Source organism: Rutilus rutilus, assembly GCF_951802725.1.
Source record: "Rutilus rutilus genome assembly, chromosome: 19".
Taxonomy (NCBI): Eukaryota; Metazoa; Chordata; class Actinopteri; order Cypriniformes; family Leuciscidae; genus Rutilus; species Rutilus rutilus.
This window is the reverse complement of record NC_140232.1, coordinates 6,052,664-6,071,837: the sequence shown is the minus strand read 5'-3', so window position 1 is coordinate 6,071,837 and position 19,174 is coordinate 6,052,664. Positions and strand designations below refer to the sequence as shown.

The 19,174-nt window shown below is 37.3% G+C and overlaps 1 protein-coding gene across 1 annotated transcript in view; it reads left to right on the top strand.

The window, feature by feature from the left end:
- The window catches only part of bmp1a (bone morphogenetic protein 1a), an 84,203-nt gene that overhangs the window by 56,110 nt on the left and 8,919 nt on the right, over positions 1 to 19,174 (top strand). The window contains exons 7-17 of the mRNA XM_084389863.1: positions 177 to 301; positions 2,927 to 3,042; positions 3,976 to 4,078; positions 4,181 to 4,297; positions 5,675 to 5,820; positions 7,890 to 8,085; positions 8,453 to 8,578; positions 13,498 to 13,658; positions 15,191 to 15,371; positions 17,107 to 17,232; positions 18,297 to 18,424. Of these exons, the coding sequence (XP_084245989.1) occupies positions 177 to 301; positions 2,927 to 3,042; positions 3,976 to 4,078; positions 4,181 to 4,297; positions 5,675 to 5,820; positions 7,890 to 8,085; positions 8,453 to 8,578; positions 13,498 to 13,658; positions 15,191 to 15,371; positions 17,107 to 17,232; positions 18,297 to 18,424 (1,525 nt within the window). The remainder of the gene's footprint in view (positions 1 to 176; positions 302 to 2,926; positions 3,043 to 3,975; positions 4,079 to 4,180; positions 4,298 to 5,674; positions 5,821 to 7,889; positions 8,086 to 8,452; positions 8,579 to 13,497; positions 13,659 to 15,190; positions 15,372 to 17,106; positions 17,233 to 18,296; positions 18,425 to 19,174) is intronic.

The following is a 19,174-nucleotide window of genomic DNA, read 5'->3' as shown; positions in this document are numbered from 1 at the left end:
TGAGATAACGTTTGTGTTTATACAAGTACACGTGATTCTGTGTGTGGGCGTGGAGAGGATTGTTAGACATTCCTGGAATCAAGAGATAGTGAATGAATAAGAGACAAGAGGATTAAAATAACATGAAGGATTTGTTCATTCTGATTAAAGTGATGCCTTTTTTGTTTTGCTGACAGAGGGATATTTTTGGACACCATTCTGCCACGATATGATGTGAACGGAGTTCGGCCGCCCATCGGTCAGAGGACCAGATTGAGCAAAGGAGACATCGCACAGGCACGCAAACTTTACAAGTGTCCAAGTAAGAAAATAACAGATATGTAAATATAAAAATTGTACGGAATTACAGAAGGGTAATCTGGCAGATCCTTGAAGGTGAAGCTCCTGTCTGACTCAACGAGAATAAAAATCTGGGTCATTGGAAACTTTAAGCACGTCATGAAAACATCTCTGACTGCGAACTTCACGAGTATTCAGGTCTGGGCAGCATTGTCATGCAAATAATATATATATAAATATATTATATTTAATCAGTATTTTTGCCGTTTAAAATATCTAAACATCCTAAAAACTAAATAAATAGTAAAACATATATATATATACACATACATACACACACACACACACATGTATTGTTTTCAGGGAATTTATCTTTAATTCGTTTTTTTCCTTATTACCCCCAATGGCAAATAGTTTTGTTAAAGCATAAATATTACAATATTTAGCTATGTTTATGTTTAACAAAATACATTTTCAAGGAAATATTTCAAGTAAATTGGCCTTTTTTAAAGAATATTTAGATCATTTAGATGGAAAACAAGACAAAAATACTCATGAAAAACACATTTTAAGATCATTCAGTCACATTTGCCCCTATTTCATAGTATAAGGGTGGGACACTAAGTTTATGTAAGCTGGAAATAGCATTGCATCCACAATTGATGTGGTACGGTATCTTGGCGACAGTCTCCGTTACTCTCGGGCACGGAAAGGCCGAGTAAACACTGGTCGAGCACAGGAAGTTTGTAATTTGTCTTCTTTCCCTGATAAAACAGAGAAGAGAACAGTTGCTTTGTAGGATACAGCAAATAAATGCGGTAAAGGACATTTTTCATGTCAACTTTACAGAGATGTTCAAACACACACTACCAGAGAGGCAACGAGTGTATCCTCAGTGCAAACCAGGGTTTATTAATTGTCTTAAAAAATGTTTTAAATTCAGTTTTATTACATTTAAGATCATTAAAAAGTAAATCAATAAAATGAAATGAAAATGTCGATAAATAAATAACTGGAATCATGACACGGCAAAATGTGATGATTAAAATTCAAAAGGCTATGATTTAATTCAATATTTATTTAATTAAATAAATTAAAAAAGTGTAATAAAACAAAAATGAAATAAAACGCAGCACTGTTCTACAGGCTTGTAGTTTCAGACCAGTTCTCAAGCAATGAATGCCTCACATTTCTGCCAAGTGATTGCTGTTAATGAATTATGACAGTGTTTACTTTATGGTGTTTATGTTACAATTGTTGCGTATTTTATCTCCCTCGTCTTTTTGAATGAGCAGCTGTAAGTAAAGCATAGACATTTCAAAATAAGTTTCCTGTTAAAAGCCTTTTTTTTTTTAAGTGTTTTCATCGATATTTTGGTTATAATAAACTATATTTGGCGTTTAGTTCAATGTTAACATTTGTAGGTTCTGTTTATTTAAGAATTTAAATAAATAGATTTTTCTTGTAATGGCAAGTGTTGGGTAAGTTACTCTAAAAAGTAATTAATTACTAGCTACTAATTGACCGTTCGCAAAGACCCGCCCCCTTTAGTTACTGTTTTTTTTTATTTTATTTTTTTTATTGAAGCAATAAATACCGTTTTGTGGCTCTTTAATGTGTCTGACAGATCGCTGTAGCGCCTCAGTTAAAGCTGCTCATTTTACAAATATGGCTCTCAGTTTTTAAAGTTCTGACAGGCCTGTTGTGGAGGAGCCTGTGTCACATGACGTATCCATACAGCTGGATGATGTGGCCAAATCACATTCTGGGAAAACAAGGTGTAAGTGTTGCAGATATCTTGCACAGCATTCCTTGCCTGTGTCTGTCACTTGCTGTGGCTTGCCAGACCGCTCGGTAATGGTCCCAAACATTGAGGACACTCCACACTTGGCCTGAAGAATATGCTCTTGCTACTTTAGTTTTACATGACTGACGACCTGTGCGTGCAGGGCACGTGTGGATAATATAAGGAGTGTAAACCGCTAAACAAGGTCAATTTTTGGGGGGTGTACGTAATCTTGTAATAGTCATGTAATAAGCAGGATAATGTACCATCAGCTGCTCATTATTGCACAATAATGACTTGAAAGGGTAATCAGGACCCCAGCATTAAGCAGACTGTACATTATCTATTGCACATGTTTAGTTATATAAATATATCATGAAACTGCTGTTATTTTAACATTTAATGAAGCAGTGCTGGTTTGCCATGTGTATTTCCACAGTGACCGCTAGAGCGTTTAATTACACCTTTAATAAAGTACGCTGCCCGTGGTTTCATTTTAATTGCACACAGCACCGTATAATTGAAAATCTTTTAGTTCGAATTTTGCACCACTTTTGTGTCCTTCTCTTGCTCTTTGCTGTGAATATTAGGCAGGTGTGTAATATTAGAAGCAGATGTGCTTCATAACATGAAAGTGCTCAAGGCGCACACTATGAAAGACAATCCAGACTTTTTCGTGGTCTTTTGTCTTTGTTGTGTTCTGTGACGCACAACAATGTTTTATATACAAGGAGCGTACTGTCTTTGTGGGTCGTTGTGTAACTAATCAAATAATCTTGTTTTTGTGTATTGAACTGTTCAACTCCTTTTGAACATTGACAGCTAATGGCATTTCTTTCTTTCTCTCTCTCTCTTTCTTAGGATGTGGAGACAGTTTGCAGGAGAGTAGTGGGAACTTCTCTTCTCCTGGTTTTCCGAATGGTTATTCAGCATACATGCACTGCATATGGAGAATTTCTGTCACACCAGGAGAAAAGGTGAAGACACCAGAAGCTCTGATGATTCGCTGATGATTAGTTGTTGTGAGAAATGTTTTAGGCATTAGGATTATCTATGGAATAAACAATGATATTGGTCCCACATAGAGTTGGGAAGTCAAGATCATTTTGGTTACTCTGTTTGTTCGAACTGTTCGAAAAACTGATTCACTGATTCGTCACTTCTTCACACACCATTTTCAACTACTTTTCACATACATTATCACATTTCACAGTTTTTTAATTAAAGTCCCCTTGTAGTCAATAATTGTATCCCTTAAAACTCATCTTTGATCACCAAAATGATATTTAAAATAGCTTAAATGTAACTCGACACCCTTGCCTCATTTAGTATAGGTGGTTCTATGAATATGCAAATTAGCCCCGCCCCCACTCACTCACACCAGCTCAGAGATCCACTGGTTGACGATCACACGTTGATCTGATTGGTTACAAGGTAGTTTGTGACGTCAGAAACAAAAGAGTTTTAAGGAGAAAATAATGGTGTTGACTTGCACTTGGACTTTATCAAACTGAATTTGCACATAGACATATAAACAACATTAAAAACGTGATTTTCACCACAGACGTACTTTAAAACATTTTTAAGAGGCCTATATGGTTTTTTACATTTCTCACCATATAGTTTTACTCCAAAACAAATGTCTTGCTCAGTGTGGAGTAATTTACACTCTACAGAATGCTTCGATTGAATCATTAAAAAGAACCAGATCAAAAGAATGACTTCTCTATGAATCTGACTTAACTACCTCCACACAGTTTGACTTAACAATTAAAATGAGGTACATTTCAGAATTATGAAGCCTAGTTATAGGCGATCAGCCTCCTTGCTAAATTGCTTGTGATCATTACACTTGCACAGATTTAAACTTGCTCTAGTAACAATTGACCATTTTTGTTTTATTTCCCAAGATCATTCTGAACTTTACATCTATGGATTTATACCGGAGCCATTTATGCTGGTATGATCATGTGGAAATCAGAGATGGATATTGGAGAAAAGCACCATTGAAAGGTTTGAGATGAACCGCTGACATTTCAGAAGAGAAATATGAAACAAGTAATAGTGAAGCTTGATAATTAAAGTTGAATAATTTGCTTGTACCTCTGTATGCAGGTCGATTTTGTGGGGATAAATTACCCGAGCCGATCGTCTCTACAGACAGTCGCCTGTGGATTGAGTTTCGCAGTAGCAGCAACTGGGTGGGAAAGGGCTTCTCTGTGGTTTATGAAGGTACCAGCATTCAACCAAATCAACAACCATTAAATATTCTAAAATATGCACTATTGTACATAGAATAAATTATAAAGAGGAACTATTGTACTTGTGTATAGTACAGCTTAAGTGCTACCATTGCAATTGAAAAAACATTCCTGGTGATGCCAGGTAAAGTTCACACTTTATAATGTGTATTAAGACATGCCAGTATAGGGACGTACAATGTAAAACAAAATTGTGCCTTGAGCTCATACTATTGACATTTTCATGTAAACACTTATATATATTTAATAATTTACCATGGCAGGGGCCTTGAGTTTCTCATAATTTTTTCTAAAATCAAGAGTTTTGGGCAAAATTAGCTCAAGGCTGCAATTTCATGGTCACTGACTAGGGCGAGACCAGAGTGCTCAGAATAACCTGTCAACAGAAAACATTGTCAAATTCATTTATAATAAGAGTTTGCCCCACAGACGTAAATCCATCCGTAACTGATATACTGAGTTTCCATTATGCTGGGTACACACCAAAAGATAATCAGGCTGATTTTGGGCCGATTTCCCCCCTTCCAACAGTCCTAGCTATGTCCCAATTATCTTGATGGTTCTACAGATTATCTTATCAGATTTTCCCTTAGTGTGAGGTGTGTTAAGAGTGTCCGAACCTGCTCGGAAGAACGTCGGAGCCGTCCCGATCGCGAATCCGAAATCCTGATGTGTGGGGGGAACCCCGAGGACAAACGTGCGCTTAATCTGGAGATTATCACGTGAAGCGAAACAATATCCAATCAGAAAGCGAGATGATGGAAGACGGAAGCATAACAAACAAAGTCATGGCGCAGCACAAAGTGAAATAGATGTGGACAGCAGAGATGGAGGGATGGGCAAAAAAACTTTTCTTTTTTTTTTCCGTGAATTTTCTGTGAAAATAATTCCAAACACTATCATCGCAATTTCTTCCTGCATATCGTCCGGCATGCTTATTCTGAAGTCTCGCGAGATTTTGCGAGATTTCCTGTGTTCACAGTCGAGACTCTGGTTGAAAATCTGTTCGTGTGTGTGGTGTGCTGTCTTTGTCACATCATGGCACACCACACACTATAGGAGCAAAATGGATAAATCTAGGATTTGTTGTCCTCATGTTTGTGGTCTATCACATTTTGTAAATCTTATAAGATGTAAAAGATCTTTTGGTGTGTACCCAGCATTAGGAAAATGCCTAACAATATCGTTTTCCTGTAGTTTTTGTTGTGAAAGAAGGGATTTTCTTGCTTTACTGTCATGTTTGCAGGCTCACCGTCCCTCTGGTACTTATAGGTCTACATTACAAAAAAAGAAATGATGATGTTGATTGTTAACAATGAAGTGAACACTCTTGTCTTTTATCTTGCAGCTATTTGCGGTGGGGAGGTGAAGAAAGACAATGGTCAAATTCAGTCCCCGAACTACCCAGATGACTACAGACCTAACAAAGTGTGTGTGTGGAAGGTCACTGTGTCTCAGGGATACCACGTAGGCCTTACCTTCCAGTCTTTTGAGGTATGATGGGAAAAAAGTTCTTATTACTGCATAATAAGCATGTAATTAATTGTTTATACTAACTTAACGCATTCAAATAATTTCACGCAAATAAATTACTGAAGCACGTGATATTGCGTCATTAGTGTAATTTACATCACGCAGTTTAGATGATCTTAGAAGTCGGGAGTTTATCAAACTGAGCATCTATAATGGCGCAAGCACCTGTAACTTTGGAAGGTGGAAATTTCTATTCGAACCCTTAAATCCAATCTCTGTCATATTCTGTGATTGTTAATTGCGATTAATCTCACACACAAAAACAGCCCTAGTTTATACACCATGTTTAAATGTTAGAGTGAGTCCTAAACAAGAAATAAACATAATAGGATTGGAAAAAATAGGGCTGCTACTCAATAATAAATCATTAAATATAGGCCCTAATATACTTCAAGCGAAATCGAAGTACTAACTTGACGTCAATTCGATCAAAATCCGTCCGAAACAAACTTCGTTTTAGGAATTCGAAACAGCTTGCTAAAGCGAACTTTCTGGAAAAGTGTCGGATGTTCGCTAAAAGTATATCGCTGGTCACGTATTTCGAACTTCGTTTTACCCCTAAACAAAGAACGAAAAAGAACTTCACGGTCAGTATACCGGGGCCTTAACTGACAACAAATGTTGTACACAGTACTTTTTCAATGAAAATAAAAATACACATTTTATTACATTTTTTTAATTTATGGCGTAATTTTTTACTCACTGATGGGTCAAGCCACGGTTCATGCATCTGCATACATATCAATCAAATGTAATGAAATTGTTATGAACATTGGGTCTCATTCACTAAATTTACGGAAAAATATAGGAACAACTGAAACCACACGTACGCAAAAAGCACTTGCTCTGTACGGCCTTATAATCGTGTAAAGAAGTTATATTTCATCCTAACATCATCCTGTAATTATATTGACGTATGTTGCGTTAATTGTATTACATTATCCATATATAAAATTATATAATACAATTATTAAATAATACAATTTAATTTAATCTTAAATACATTCCATCATAGACTACAGTTAAAGAGTAAGAAAAGCTGCGTTCCCAGACAGCAACATGGTGTCGGCCCAGATCCGGCCCACATCAGGGTTATAGCTTCAGCTGCGAGGTTTCTCTGAATAACGCAGATATACGCGTGTGTACAGAGCGTATCTGTAATCTGGGTCTGTATTAAAGGTGTTTATTGTGAGAATTGCTGAGAATGGCACACTTGGCATGGCTCGAGGATCGGGTCGAGAGCGCGTCGGCAAACAGCGCAAGTTTGACGCGAGTGACGAAAGGCTGTAAGGAAAGCGTTTGCGCAAAGCCCTTTTATGGAGATGGTTTGGGCGTGTTTTATGCTAATGACTAACTCTGTGCTCGCGGTCACTCATTTAGAATACTCCAAATTCACTAACATCAGAACGATGTTAAGAACAAATTCATGTGCGTATAAGTGTGTTGTGAATTAGGCGGAGATTTTTCGTGAGAAGATCTCCTGTGCGTACAATTATGAAATAATCCACGCAATTATTAGTGAATGAGACCCATTGACTTTAATGGGAAGTCCATCACATCGTCATACCATTATTTTTTTTTTACTGAATATAGTTGCTACTTGCTAGGTGCTTTCAAACTTTATATTGTAACCTTTAATTGCGTTTTAAATAATTTTTTATTTAGTGTCATTTGTCTTGCTGATTCTGATATGTCATGTCATGGTTCTGAGTTTAGTTTCGATTGTCTTTAACCAGCTGGTGTAAATAAACTCAAACTCCCCATGATTTTTGAAATAGAAACAGTGATGTTGTAGATCTGTTCCTTTAAATGAAAACGGGAAAAACATTCAATTTTGTTTCTGCTTTATTCTTTTCTTAAGATATTCTTGACTTTGATGAAAAGGTTGGTTACAGTTGCAGCTGGTTGCCATCAAATGTAAATGGCACGTCTTGCTTTGAAAGAAAAGAAATACATGTTAGGTCTTTCTGGTTTAAATTTAGTTTTTCCATTCCCTTTTTCTCCATTATCTTTTGTCTTTCCAATCCAAGATTGAGAGGCATGATAACTGCGCGTACGACTACCTGGAGGTTCGAGATGGGAATTCAGAAAACAGCCCGCTGTTGGGCAGATTCTGTGGTTATGACAAACCTGATGATATTAAATCCAGTTCCAACCAGCTCTGGATGAAATTTGTGTCTGACGGCTCCGTCAACAAGGCTGGATTTGCTGCTAATTTCTTCAAAGGTGAGGTTTGACGTTTGACGTTTGTTGTTCTCTATTTCTGAGCTTTGATGATTGGCTTTAAAGCTCGGAATTTTACTTCAATTTATAGCTTGAAAGTTTACATTTATAGCTAGTATTTAATCTTTTTTTATATGTTTATTTATTTTCAGTGAAATTCAGGAATGCACATACAACTTTTGGCCAATGACCAATATGATGCAAAAAGAAAAAAATAAGCGCTGCTATTATCCGTTTCCAGTTTTGACTTAATCATACAATGCCAGTAATGCTAATGCTACAATATTAGCATTAAATATCTCCTCAGATATTAGCATCACTCCTGTAAGATACAGTAACTCATTAAGTTCTGCTGCTTTTCTTGTTGCAGAAATGGACGAGTGTTCCAGACCCGACAACGGTCGCTGTGAGCAACGCTGTGTCAACACGCTCGGCAGTTACAAGTGTGCATGTGACCCTGGTTACGAACTGGCGGCGGACAAACGGAGTTGCGAGGGTCAGTATGTGAACAGTGCTTTGCTGGTTACAGGCCAGTGCCATATTTAAAATGTTAATGGCGCCATTATACGGTAGCATCGAGGCGAAGCTGTACAAACACCCTGTGTGTGGTTATAAAGATTCACTCTAAAATTGATTTAGGGCAATGACATCACTTTTTTACAGGTTTGTAAGAAAAATTCGTAAGAAGTTCTCAAATATTTACTTAAGAACATCTTGGTGTTTTCCTTGGCCAAGACTCACTGATCAACGCAAAGGCTGTATTTTTGCACTGCATGCAGATTAGCTGCATTAGTAATAATACTAATCCATCTGAAAATAGTCAGAATTATTCAATTTAAAATGAGGTCCCTGTTTGGGTTGTCGTTGAGTTTCAAATTCAGCAAAAAGTCACGTCACGGATAATTATGACCGATCATTCAGAGTATTAGCGCAGATTCCTAAAAAAAAGTTAAATGTATTATATATAGCTAGGGGTTGCACTTTATTTTACAGTATGTGTACATACAGTGTACTTACCTAAGAAAGTAGTGGTTAATATAAGGTAACTACATGGGTTAGGGTTCAGGGTTATTGCACAGTTATTCTAATAACTTTAATAAGTACATAGTATGTACATGCTGAACAGGACTGTAAAATAAAGTGCTACCATAGCTAGAGTTATATTATAATGTTTAATACTTGAAACAACCCAAATTAATAAATTTTAACTTTAAGAGCTTATTTACAGAGATTTTTAAGAACATTCAGTTTTGTTATAAGAACAATCTTACAAAAACATTCTCATAAGGTACACCATCGCTGTGTCTGAAATCGCATACTTTCTAAATAGGTACTATATTTAAATTTTAATTTGCTTCACGGCTATTAAAAAAGTACACCCTATATAGTATGCAATTTGGGTAGTATGATTGTAATCTGGACGTACTACATCTGCCATGTTCCATATAAGTGTTTATATTCAGACTATTTTAGACTGGGCGGGACGGCAACTGCTGTGGAGTATCCCAGTACCTGTGTGACTCGTCGTAGACACAAACTGAGAAAAGTTGCTCTGGGTACAATGTTCTTCTGCAAGACAAATGCAGTTTTGTTTATTAGCAGCAAGAGTGCCAAAAGTTAGATAGTGTACCTTTAAGTGTTTTTGGGAAAACAAAATATTCTTAACTTGATTTTTAAGTTAGGAAATGAGAAAATAATAGTAGTTTAATCTTAATCATGTTTTGTGAATTTGGCACCAGGATCCAAGGGAGAACTTTTAAAGATGTAATTTCTGCACCACTAATGTCACCGCTTGGAATTGTAAAAAGTATATTTTGCAAATGGGTTCCAAGAACACTCCCCTTGCCTTCTATTGGTCAAACAAACAGATAGCCCCGCCCCAAACGTACACCATTGTTTGACCCAGTATTGCTGTGCTGGTCAGGCTTCTTAAACAGAACAATTCAATAGTTTGAATAGCATGAATACACTTTTGGGGTAATCAACTTAGAAAAGGCTTGTTTATGCATATTCATCTGTGATAAGAGAAGTATTTACTAGGGGTGTATTCGTCCCGAACCGTCACGGTATGGATGTTGGTGCATGCAGTCAGATGACGAATACAGTCAGTTACCGCGCACGCGGTAATGCAACACTGTTTGCTAACCGCCACAAAAAGAAAAAGAGCAGAAGAAGACACGTTCTATGTACCAACCCAAAACAAGCTCCACAAACTTCATGTAAAGGAAACAAAAGCACAATGTTTTGTTTTTATTGTGAGTGTATATACAATGTCTTACTCTCTTATCTGTTTAACCATAAATGACATATGAGTATTTTATGTTGTTTCCGCTGTTATATTGAAACAAAATCATTTGGCAGTGTGCCGATTTGTGTCGTGGAAGTCTCACAACAGTCCAGTGATGAAATATGCGTGTCCTGGAAATGGGAAGCCTCAGGTGCCGCTTCACTCGCTGTCTCCTTGTGGAAACGTGAAGAAGGCTCAGATCGATGTAGACGCCACTTTTTCTCCTTCTCGCTCATCTTTGCATCTCGTGAACTTTGTGCATCCGCCATTGTCACCGCATGTTAATAAACTCTCACGCGCGAAGAAAATGACAGCGTAGACTAAGCGCAACACATTAATCTAACTAACCAATAAGTTTGAAAACAGCCGTTGCATTTTACCGTGCAGCATTGGTCAATCTATTTATTAGAGTAACAAATCAACAACTTACTTATTTAAAAAAGATTACTTTATTACATTATAAAGCTTAGAAGAGCCAGGACTTTTTTTTTTAAAATAACTCCGATTGTATTCGTCTGAAAGAAGAATGTCATATACACCCATCATGGCTTGAGGGTGAGTAAATCATGGGCTAATTGCAATTTTTTGGTGAACTATCCCTTTAAGGCTAACATATTCATACTAAAAGCTAAAAAAACATAAATTTTGATTATTACTTTAAGAAACTTCAATGGCACAAGAATTACCTTTAAGCAGCTGGCAGCAGTGTCCTCATTCTGCCTCTAGTGGACAGTCTGTGCTACTGCATCCTCTTAATTACTACTCCTGCTTGCCTGTTGACACACCGCCGACATCTGTTTTGTGCTATTGGCTTGGGGCTGCCAGCAAGTTATGAGCACCTTCCTCACATCGACAGCAGGCTTGCCTGGCTTTCTTTACCCTCCTCCGCACGACACTTACAAAAGCGCTGCTCTGTGTTTCTGAGTGGCTTCAAATAACTGTGAAGTTTGGATCATATTCTTCTTGAACAAAGCACAAAAACAAACAGTTTGGGTTAAAGGTCAAAGCATTCTTAGGTAAATTGTTGTCTAACAGCTAATGCCTCGTGTTATAGCGTCGGCTGTATACGCGAGGCAGTTGCTAGGACAGCACGTACCCTGCAGCTGCTATATTGAGCAAAAATCTGTTTGTTCAGACATGCACTGAGATGACTCAACAGCTCAATCGTGACAGCCTGGAGCGATCGGAAAACGATTCTCCATTAGATAAAAGAAAGACTGGCCGAGCGCAGCTTCCCGGTGGCTATCATATCAGTAGTAAATCCAACATTATCATAATGACTGCGCCGCTCTTTCTCTCAGAACAGCCAATGTAGAACAGATTTACTGCACGACAGTCCTGTGGGAATAGAGACAGATAGAGCTTAAATGTACACAAAGCTCAAACTTCAAGGGCTGTCCAAAGGCTTCTAAACGGCACGATGGTAGCCATGGAAACATCTCTCCCCGAGCGCATGTGTTCAGTGGAAATCGCTGTAGGGGATCCGTTCCTTCATTTGGATCGTACCGCATTAAACTAAACTACTCTGTCTTTCTGCTTCGTGTTTTGATGAGATATGAACCCTGGGGTTGTTCTCTGTGTATTTTAATTTAAACAGGACTGTTCTTGTTATTTTATGTGTACCCTCCGCCTGTTTAGACAAACCTCAAGCTGTTCAGCTTGATAAATTGAAAGTTTAAGAGTGCTTCGAATCTAGGTGTGCTGGTGCATGAAATATATAATAGTTTCCAAAGAGTTGTTGGGTGTTTTCTCTCTTTTTAAGGGGCTGTAAATTTTTTGCATTTTTTTGTTATGTTAGTCAGGAGCTGAATTAAACCTGAATAATCCAAGTAATTTTTGTTAATTGACCTAGAAGACTTCTATACAAACAATGCAGGACATGTGTGAGAGAGATAAATGTACTACAATTATACTATGTAAATATTGATTTACATTAGTTGGAAAGCCTATTTGCCATTACGCTGGATGATTAAATTTTTTCAAATGCCAATAAGCTTGTTAATTGTGACTGGCACTCAATTTGACCGGGTTCAGGCTAACAGGCTAGTATAGCGACTAGTTTATTTTTCTTTAATAAGACTATGCAAACATTAAATGCGTTTTGGATTTGGCGGGTTTGATCAGGATGTTCTTATCCACTATGTGTCTTGATGAGGTCTTGGCTGGCGTAGCTGTATTTTACAACTTTTGATGAGGTCCACACTGATTCCTGGTCCAGTTGTCATCAGAGGAGAAATCCCTCTTTGCGATTGTGTTGGTTGGTTATATTCCCTACTCTAGCTAGAACATGACAGCTGTACAAATGGATTTTTAAACGCCAGTCACATTTTTTTACTATCAAATCATATTTCTTACACTAGATGTGAGCATCGAATTGCGTCAGAAGCAAATAAACCCATTATAATCACTGAAGCTGTCTACACTGGATACATTATAAAGATGGGCGTTTCTGACATGCTCAACGCACTTGAGTCTGTCGACAACAGGACTAATGAAAGAGTGAAAGAACGTTTGCTTTGACACATCCAGTTTCAACAGCTCATTTGTGTCTCTGTACAGACTTCAGAAGGATCCCAGCGTCGGAAACAAGTGGATAGTTTATTTTAATGGCGTCCCGGATCTCATCAGAGGATTACATTTTTGTTCGGAGCATTTTTTGTAAACTAGGCACAGTGTAAAGGAGAGTTTCTGCAAATCACAAAACATAATTTGAAAAATGTCAATGGTGTTCAGTGTTGTGTGGATGTTTTGATTCCAGAATTTTCATTTTTGGGTGAACTGTTCATTTAAATATATAAACAGTGGTAGAGGGAAAAAAGTGTGTGTGTGTGGAGGGGTTGAGTCCACTTGTTGATGCATCATGACTCAAACGATTCAAAATAATCACACATTTGTGCCTTCAGATAAAGTTTAAAGCCAAGGATAACAAGACTTTTCAAAGAAAACAACCAACCAACATTCTATATAAAACAATACTCTGTACATAAACAGAGCATGAGGGGAATTTCATATTCCTTTAATTTTCAAGTAAACCTGAAGACCTTGATTATCTGGTTTAGATTGGTCAACATTGAAATATGCTTTTGCCGTTTGTCTTAAAGATGTTTTTCTGTTGTCTTTTTCTCTAGCTGCCTGTGGGGGTTTCATCACCAAGCTGAATGGGTCCATCACCAGTCCAGGCTGGCCCAAGGAGTATCCGCCCAACAAGAACTGCATCTGGCAGCTGGTGGCGCCCACGCAGTACCGCATCACCCTGCTCTTCGACGTGTTCGAGACTGAGGGGAACGATGTGAGCACTAGGTTTTTGCCTCTGAGTGGGGTGGGTTTGTCTGGTTCATTTCAGCTCGATAGTGTGAATCACCACAGGGCTTTTGGGACTTACTTCTCCAAATTGCCTTCATGTTTCTCAGTTTTTCATTGCTGATAGCTTAAGGCAGTTTTGCCTGGTGCAGCTCACATGACGAATACACTCATGATTTTCTGTTAAGTTGAAGGGTAGTTTTCTGGTTACATGTGTGTTTATTAAAAAGCCTCAGGAAGTTTATAACAGAGCTATTCTGTTACCATAATGGTAACCATATCAGTTACCTTTATATAATTATAGTATATATCTCAGATTTTAATAGATGCCACTAACATTGCTTTAATATAACAGCAACATCATTAAATGAGTGCTAAATAAAATATATATATATATATTTTTTAAGAAAACGAGGCAGTTGGCTCAGGCTGGGTTTTTTAAATAGCTATTAGTCTGTTGAAAAAGACGACGCACTAAAACGTGTTTAAATTAGATGCAAGTTTTCCTGAGCATTTTATAGCTTCAAATTAATAGCCTACTATAATTGCTGGGTAAATTAAAGCTGGGAATATTTTGGGTCCACACAGGTTTCGCTCTATCGACTAAATCAGTGACATGTTGTCAATTACCACAGAAAATAATTACGACCACAAAAACAAATCTGTTTACAATAATGGGCATACATTGAAAGTCTATAGGGCAAGAGACTGCAGATAGTTACATAATGTTCATTTCTGGTATACTTATTCAGTTTAGTTCAAAGTACTGTTTACATGGAGCAAACTCTTACTCCCATCCATAGGAGTTACGTTGATAACATTTAACCAGATGTTCACCCGCCATTAAAAGGATGATTTACATGCTCAAAAACACGTTTTGTTTGTAAGAATGAACACAAGTGCTTCTAAAATGCGAGCTGCACGTTTCTGCTTTCAAACCCTCTGGAATGTCTTGCCACGTAGACGTCCATTGTAAGTGCATTACTCTGAATATGGTTTTTGTTTGTTTTGTGGATATGCTGTCAGTAGAACTTAACTGGAACATTCATTCATTGTTCTGGCACTCGTTTAATAGTGAAAGGTGTGAATTGTCTCAGCTTTATCCATTGCCAAAAACAACATTTGTTCCAGAAACGACTGTACAGCTTGTGAACCATTACTGTCAAAATGTGCTGTGAACCACAATGAAAAGCTGTGATCATCAATGAATTATATAGAGCATTTTGAACCACTTAAATGGAGGATCCATCCAGTTTCTTACTAAACAAACATGTCCCACTCCCTTTCTCTCTCAATTTTTGATTTATACATTTACATTTTACATTTATCAAACACTTTTATTCAAAGTGACTAATAATACATGCAGATGTGATTAATGCAAAGCAGAAAATATGCCACTATTAAATTACCCTGCTGAAAATTGTTTTGGATTACCTTGATCAAGAAGGACCTTTCTCAAGACATGTTTTAAAGGTGAACTGCAGGCTGCTGTATGACTCCGGTTTGCGTTCTCCTGTGCAGGTGTGCAAGTATGACTTTGTTGAGGTGAGGAGCGGACTCTCCGCCGACTCCAGACTGCATGGGAAATTCTGCGGAGCTGAGAAACCGGAGGCCATCACCTCTCAGTACAACAACATGCGCATTGAGTTTAAATCCGACAACACTGTCTCCAAGAAGGGCTTCAAGGCCCAGTTCTTCTCAGGTGAGTGCGTGCTATTCATTTTAAAAAACAAAACGTCAAACAAAACATAGCATGTCCTGGAAAAAGAAAAAAACTGACCTAGCTGTTATTGAAATGTGTATTGTATTTTTTTTATGCTATGTGTGATGTATTATATTAGAATGATTTCTGAAGGATCATGTGACACTTAAGACTGGAGTAATCATGCTGAAAATTCAGCTTTGCCATCAGAGAATTAAATGACATTTTAAACTATATTCAAATAGAAAACAGTTGTTTTAAATTGAAAGAATATTTCACAATATTACGGTTTCTAACTGTATTTTTGATCAAATATATGCCTTGGTGAGAATAAGAGACTTCTTTCAAACTTTTGACAGGTAGTGTATATAATATATGTATACAGGGCTTGACATTAGCACCCGCCAAATGCGGGTGGATTTTAGCATTGGCGCGTAACGCAGTCACTCCTACTAGCCACTTTGGCGGGTTGAATTTTGTATATAATATTCACATTTTTCAATTTTAGTCTTTTAAAAAGGCATCTGAAATAATAAACTAAGTGCAATGTAGTGTTGTCAAAAATATAGATTTTTCGAGACATATCGATACTGAAATATCTAAAACGCTTTCAATACTCATTAGATACACAATACCAGCTGCGCTTTCTCACTCTCTCATCTCTCCGACAGCGAGTTACACACAACCCCGCCTCCCCTCACTCATTCGTTTCATTCGCTGAATATTGTTGGTGTTACAGGGCTTGAATTTCTTGGGTTGTGCGTATTGTGCAAAATTGTACCCATCCCCGCAGATTTTGTCCTCACACCCAAAGTGTGCGCACATAAAGCCGCCTCTCAGCACTACATTGAGTTATTTTTTGCTGCTTATTGCACTTAAACAGTCAAATACACACAAAATAATGTCAAAATACTGGTCTTGGCGAGTATTCACATAAACACAGTCAGTTACAGTATGTTATAAGCGAACATAAACAGTTGAGAAAGAAAACGCATGTGTAACAGTATAATGGATCCGTGCATCAGGTCTTAGTGACAGCAGGTCACCTAATAAACCTTCTGCCAAATAATGAGATACATTTACATCTACATCTATGCATTTGGCAGACGCTTTTATCCAAAGCGATTTACATTGTATTCAAGGTACACTTTTTACATTTTGTCAGTTCTTGCTTTTCCTGGGAATCGAACCCATGACCTTGGCGTTGCTAGCACCAACGCTCTACTGTTTGAGCTACAGGAACAGCTACTGTATATAAAAAAGAGATAATATAAAAAATATCTACATAGTAGTTTTCCCCCATGGTATCAAAAAAGTTAATGTCAAGCCCTGTGTCTATATAAAAGTGTGTGTATATATAGCAAAGGATTGTTGGCCTTAGTAGCACTGTCATTGATTCAAACTGTACAAATCACACATACCAAATGAATTTTAAGCTTACAGTTCTTATGAAAAAGTGCAGTGTAAAATTGGTTTGATTTATTGTCTGTTTTAATTTATTATAGAGGGGAATTTAAACACTCTATAATAATATTCTGGCAAATTTAACAATTCAACATTTTAAAATTGTGAAAAAAAAAAAAAAAAAGTTTAAGAAACACAATAAAACGTGTAATTCTATTATAATCTGTCCTGTAAAAAAAAAATATATATATATATATATATATATTTTTTTTTTACATTCTGGGGGGAAAAAGTGAGTGTTTTGTTGAGATTTGGTGCTTTGTTTTCACAGATAAAGACGAATGCTCTAAGGAGAACGGCGGATGTCAGCATGAATGTGTGAACACTTTTGGCAGCTACAGTTGTCAGTGCAGAAGTGGCTTTGTACTTCATGAGAATAAACATGACTGCAAGGAAGGTGAGAAAAACACACACACACACACACACACACACACACACACACACACACTTATCTTATATGTGGATACACAGAGAGGCAGTGTTGCTTTGAAGCAAGTGGCCATGTGAACTTCCTCAAAATCATAGCGTATTGTTTTATAAAATAGTAGCAACAACTATATGATAAAATAAGCCAAGTTCAATACTTACCCTCATGTTGTTCCAAACCTATATGACATTTCTCTTCTGCGGAACACAAAAGAAGATATTTTGAAGAATGCTCATGCTTTTCTTCTTTATACAATGACAGCTGATCACAGCTACAGTACAGTATCAAGTGCTAAATCAACCATAATCATGTTCAATATGCTTCTTCGGAAGAGATACCATAGCTTTGTGAGGAACAGACTGAAATGTAGAATCGTCCTCTGTGTTAGCTTTCAAGTCTTGTTCTTTATTCCACATACATTTGACTATGATGCACACAAGATCCTTCACGAGGGGAGTAATTTTAGGCAACACGAGGCGAGTAAATGTGCACAGGATTGTCATTCTTGAGTGACCTATCCCTGTACTTTTAATATATTAATATCCAATCAGAGCTGAAACTGTCTATTTTATAATGAAGGATAAGCCACAACCCTAGATTAGGGTTGGAAATTGGTTTTGAAGTATTTCACTAAATCTAGCAGAATTACACGCTGGATGCCTGGAGGATCTCTGTGTTTTCTCTATGAGAAATGAACAGCGGTCTGGTTGTTTTAGATTCCCTATTAGCACAAGAATGCTCAGAAACCTTCACCATTGATTTAAGCTCACTGGCACTAACTAGCGTCTGGATATTTTTAGAGAACGCCTTCCTCTTGCGGGCATAAATAGAAAAAGTAGCAGTGCATGGGAGAAAAGAAATAAAATGGTGGAGAAAAGGTTTTTGAGAAGGTTATGAAATGCAATGCCGATGCAAATGCAAAACGATTCTCAGTGTTTGAAGTTTGAATGTGGCTCATATGATGAGCAAGAGGATGAGACTGCTTGTGTGTGTACTCGAAGTTGGACATCACGTGTTATCGGTATCTCTTCCAGCCGGATGTGATCACGTTGTGAACAGCGTGAGTGGGACCATCACCAGCCCTAACTGGCCAGATAAATACCCCAGTAAGAAGAGCTGCACCTGGGCCCTGTCCACCACTCCAGGACATCGGATCAAAATAGTATGTGCAATCTCTCCATCCATATTGACAATAGTTGGGGAATGTAGAGCAGTGGCTCCCCATTTACCATGTGATGTAACCAAACAGAATAGTTAAACGGTATGGAGAATTGGCTTTAGATACACTCAAAGACACAGATCATAATCAGAGGCGACATAAAAGATACACCATGGCAGGTGTCCATTTAAAAGTATTCCCATTTTCCTACCATATTTGTAAATGAAATTCGTTCTTTAATGTACCTCTTAAGTTAACTGTCAGCCCCCCCTTTTGAGCATAGCACTTAACTTAAATGGTTGTAATTCGTGAATGCTTTTCAAATACACACCTAAGGTTGGTCAGGAGATTATTGCAGAAGCACTTCAAAACAGTTATAGAAGTTTACATTTACTGTAAAGCAAATTTACTGAACTAAACATTTTTATTTCATACAAAATCTATATTTTACTAAATAATTTGCTAGAAAATCAAAGCCATATGCAACAATAATAACGATTCATAACAATGGAACGTAGATGCCAAAACTCTTGTGAACGTTTGTAACTATTGTGTCTCGCGTCTTTTGCTAGTTAAAAACTTCAAAAAAGTAAAACTTTTAAAAACCATCTCTTGACCTAGACGTTATTTTTCAGTCCACTGCCCTGCATTTCGCCTTTTAAAACTGTGTAAATGGTCCTATAGGGGTTGTTTGCACAGAACGTGTTTTTGCATTCTACTGTGCAGCTTTTCCATTGGTTTTTATCTAAACAT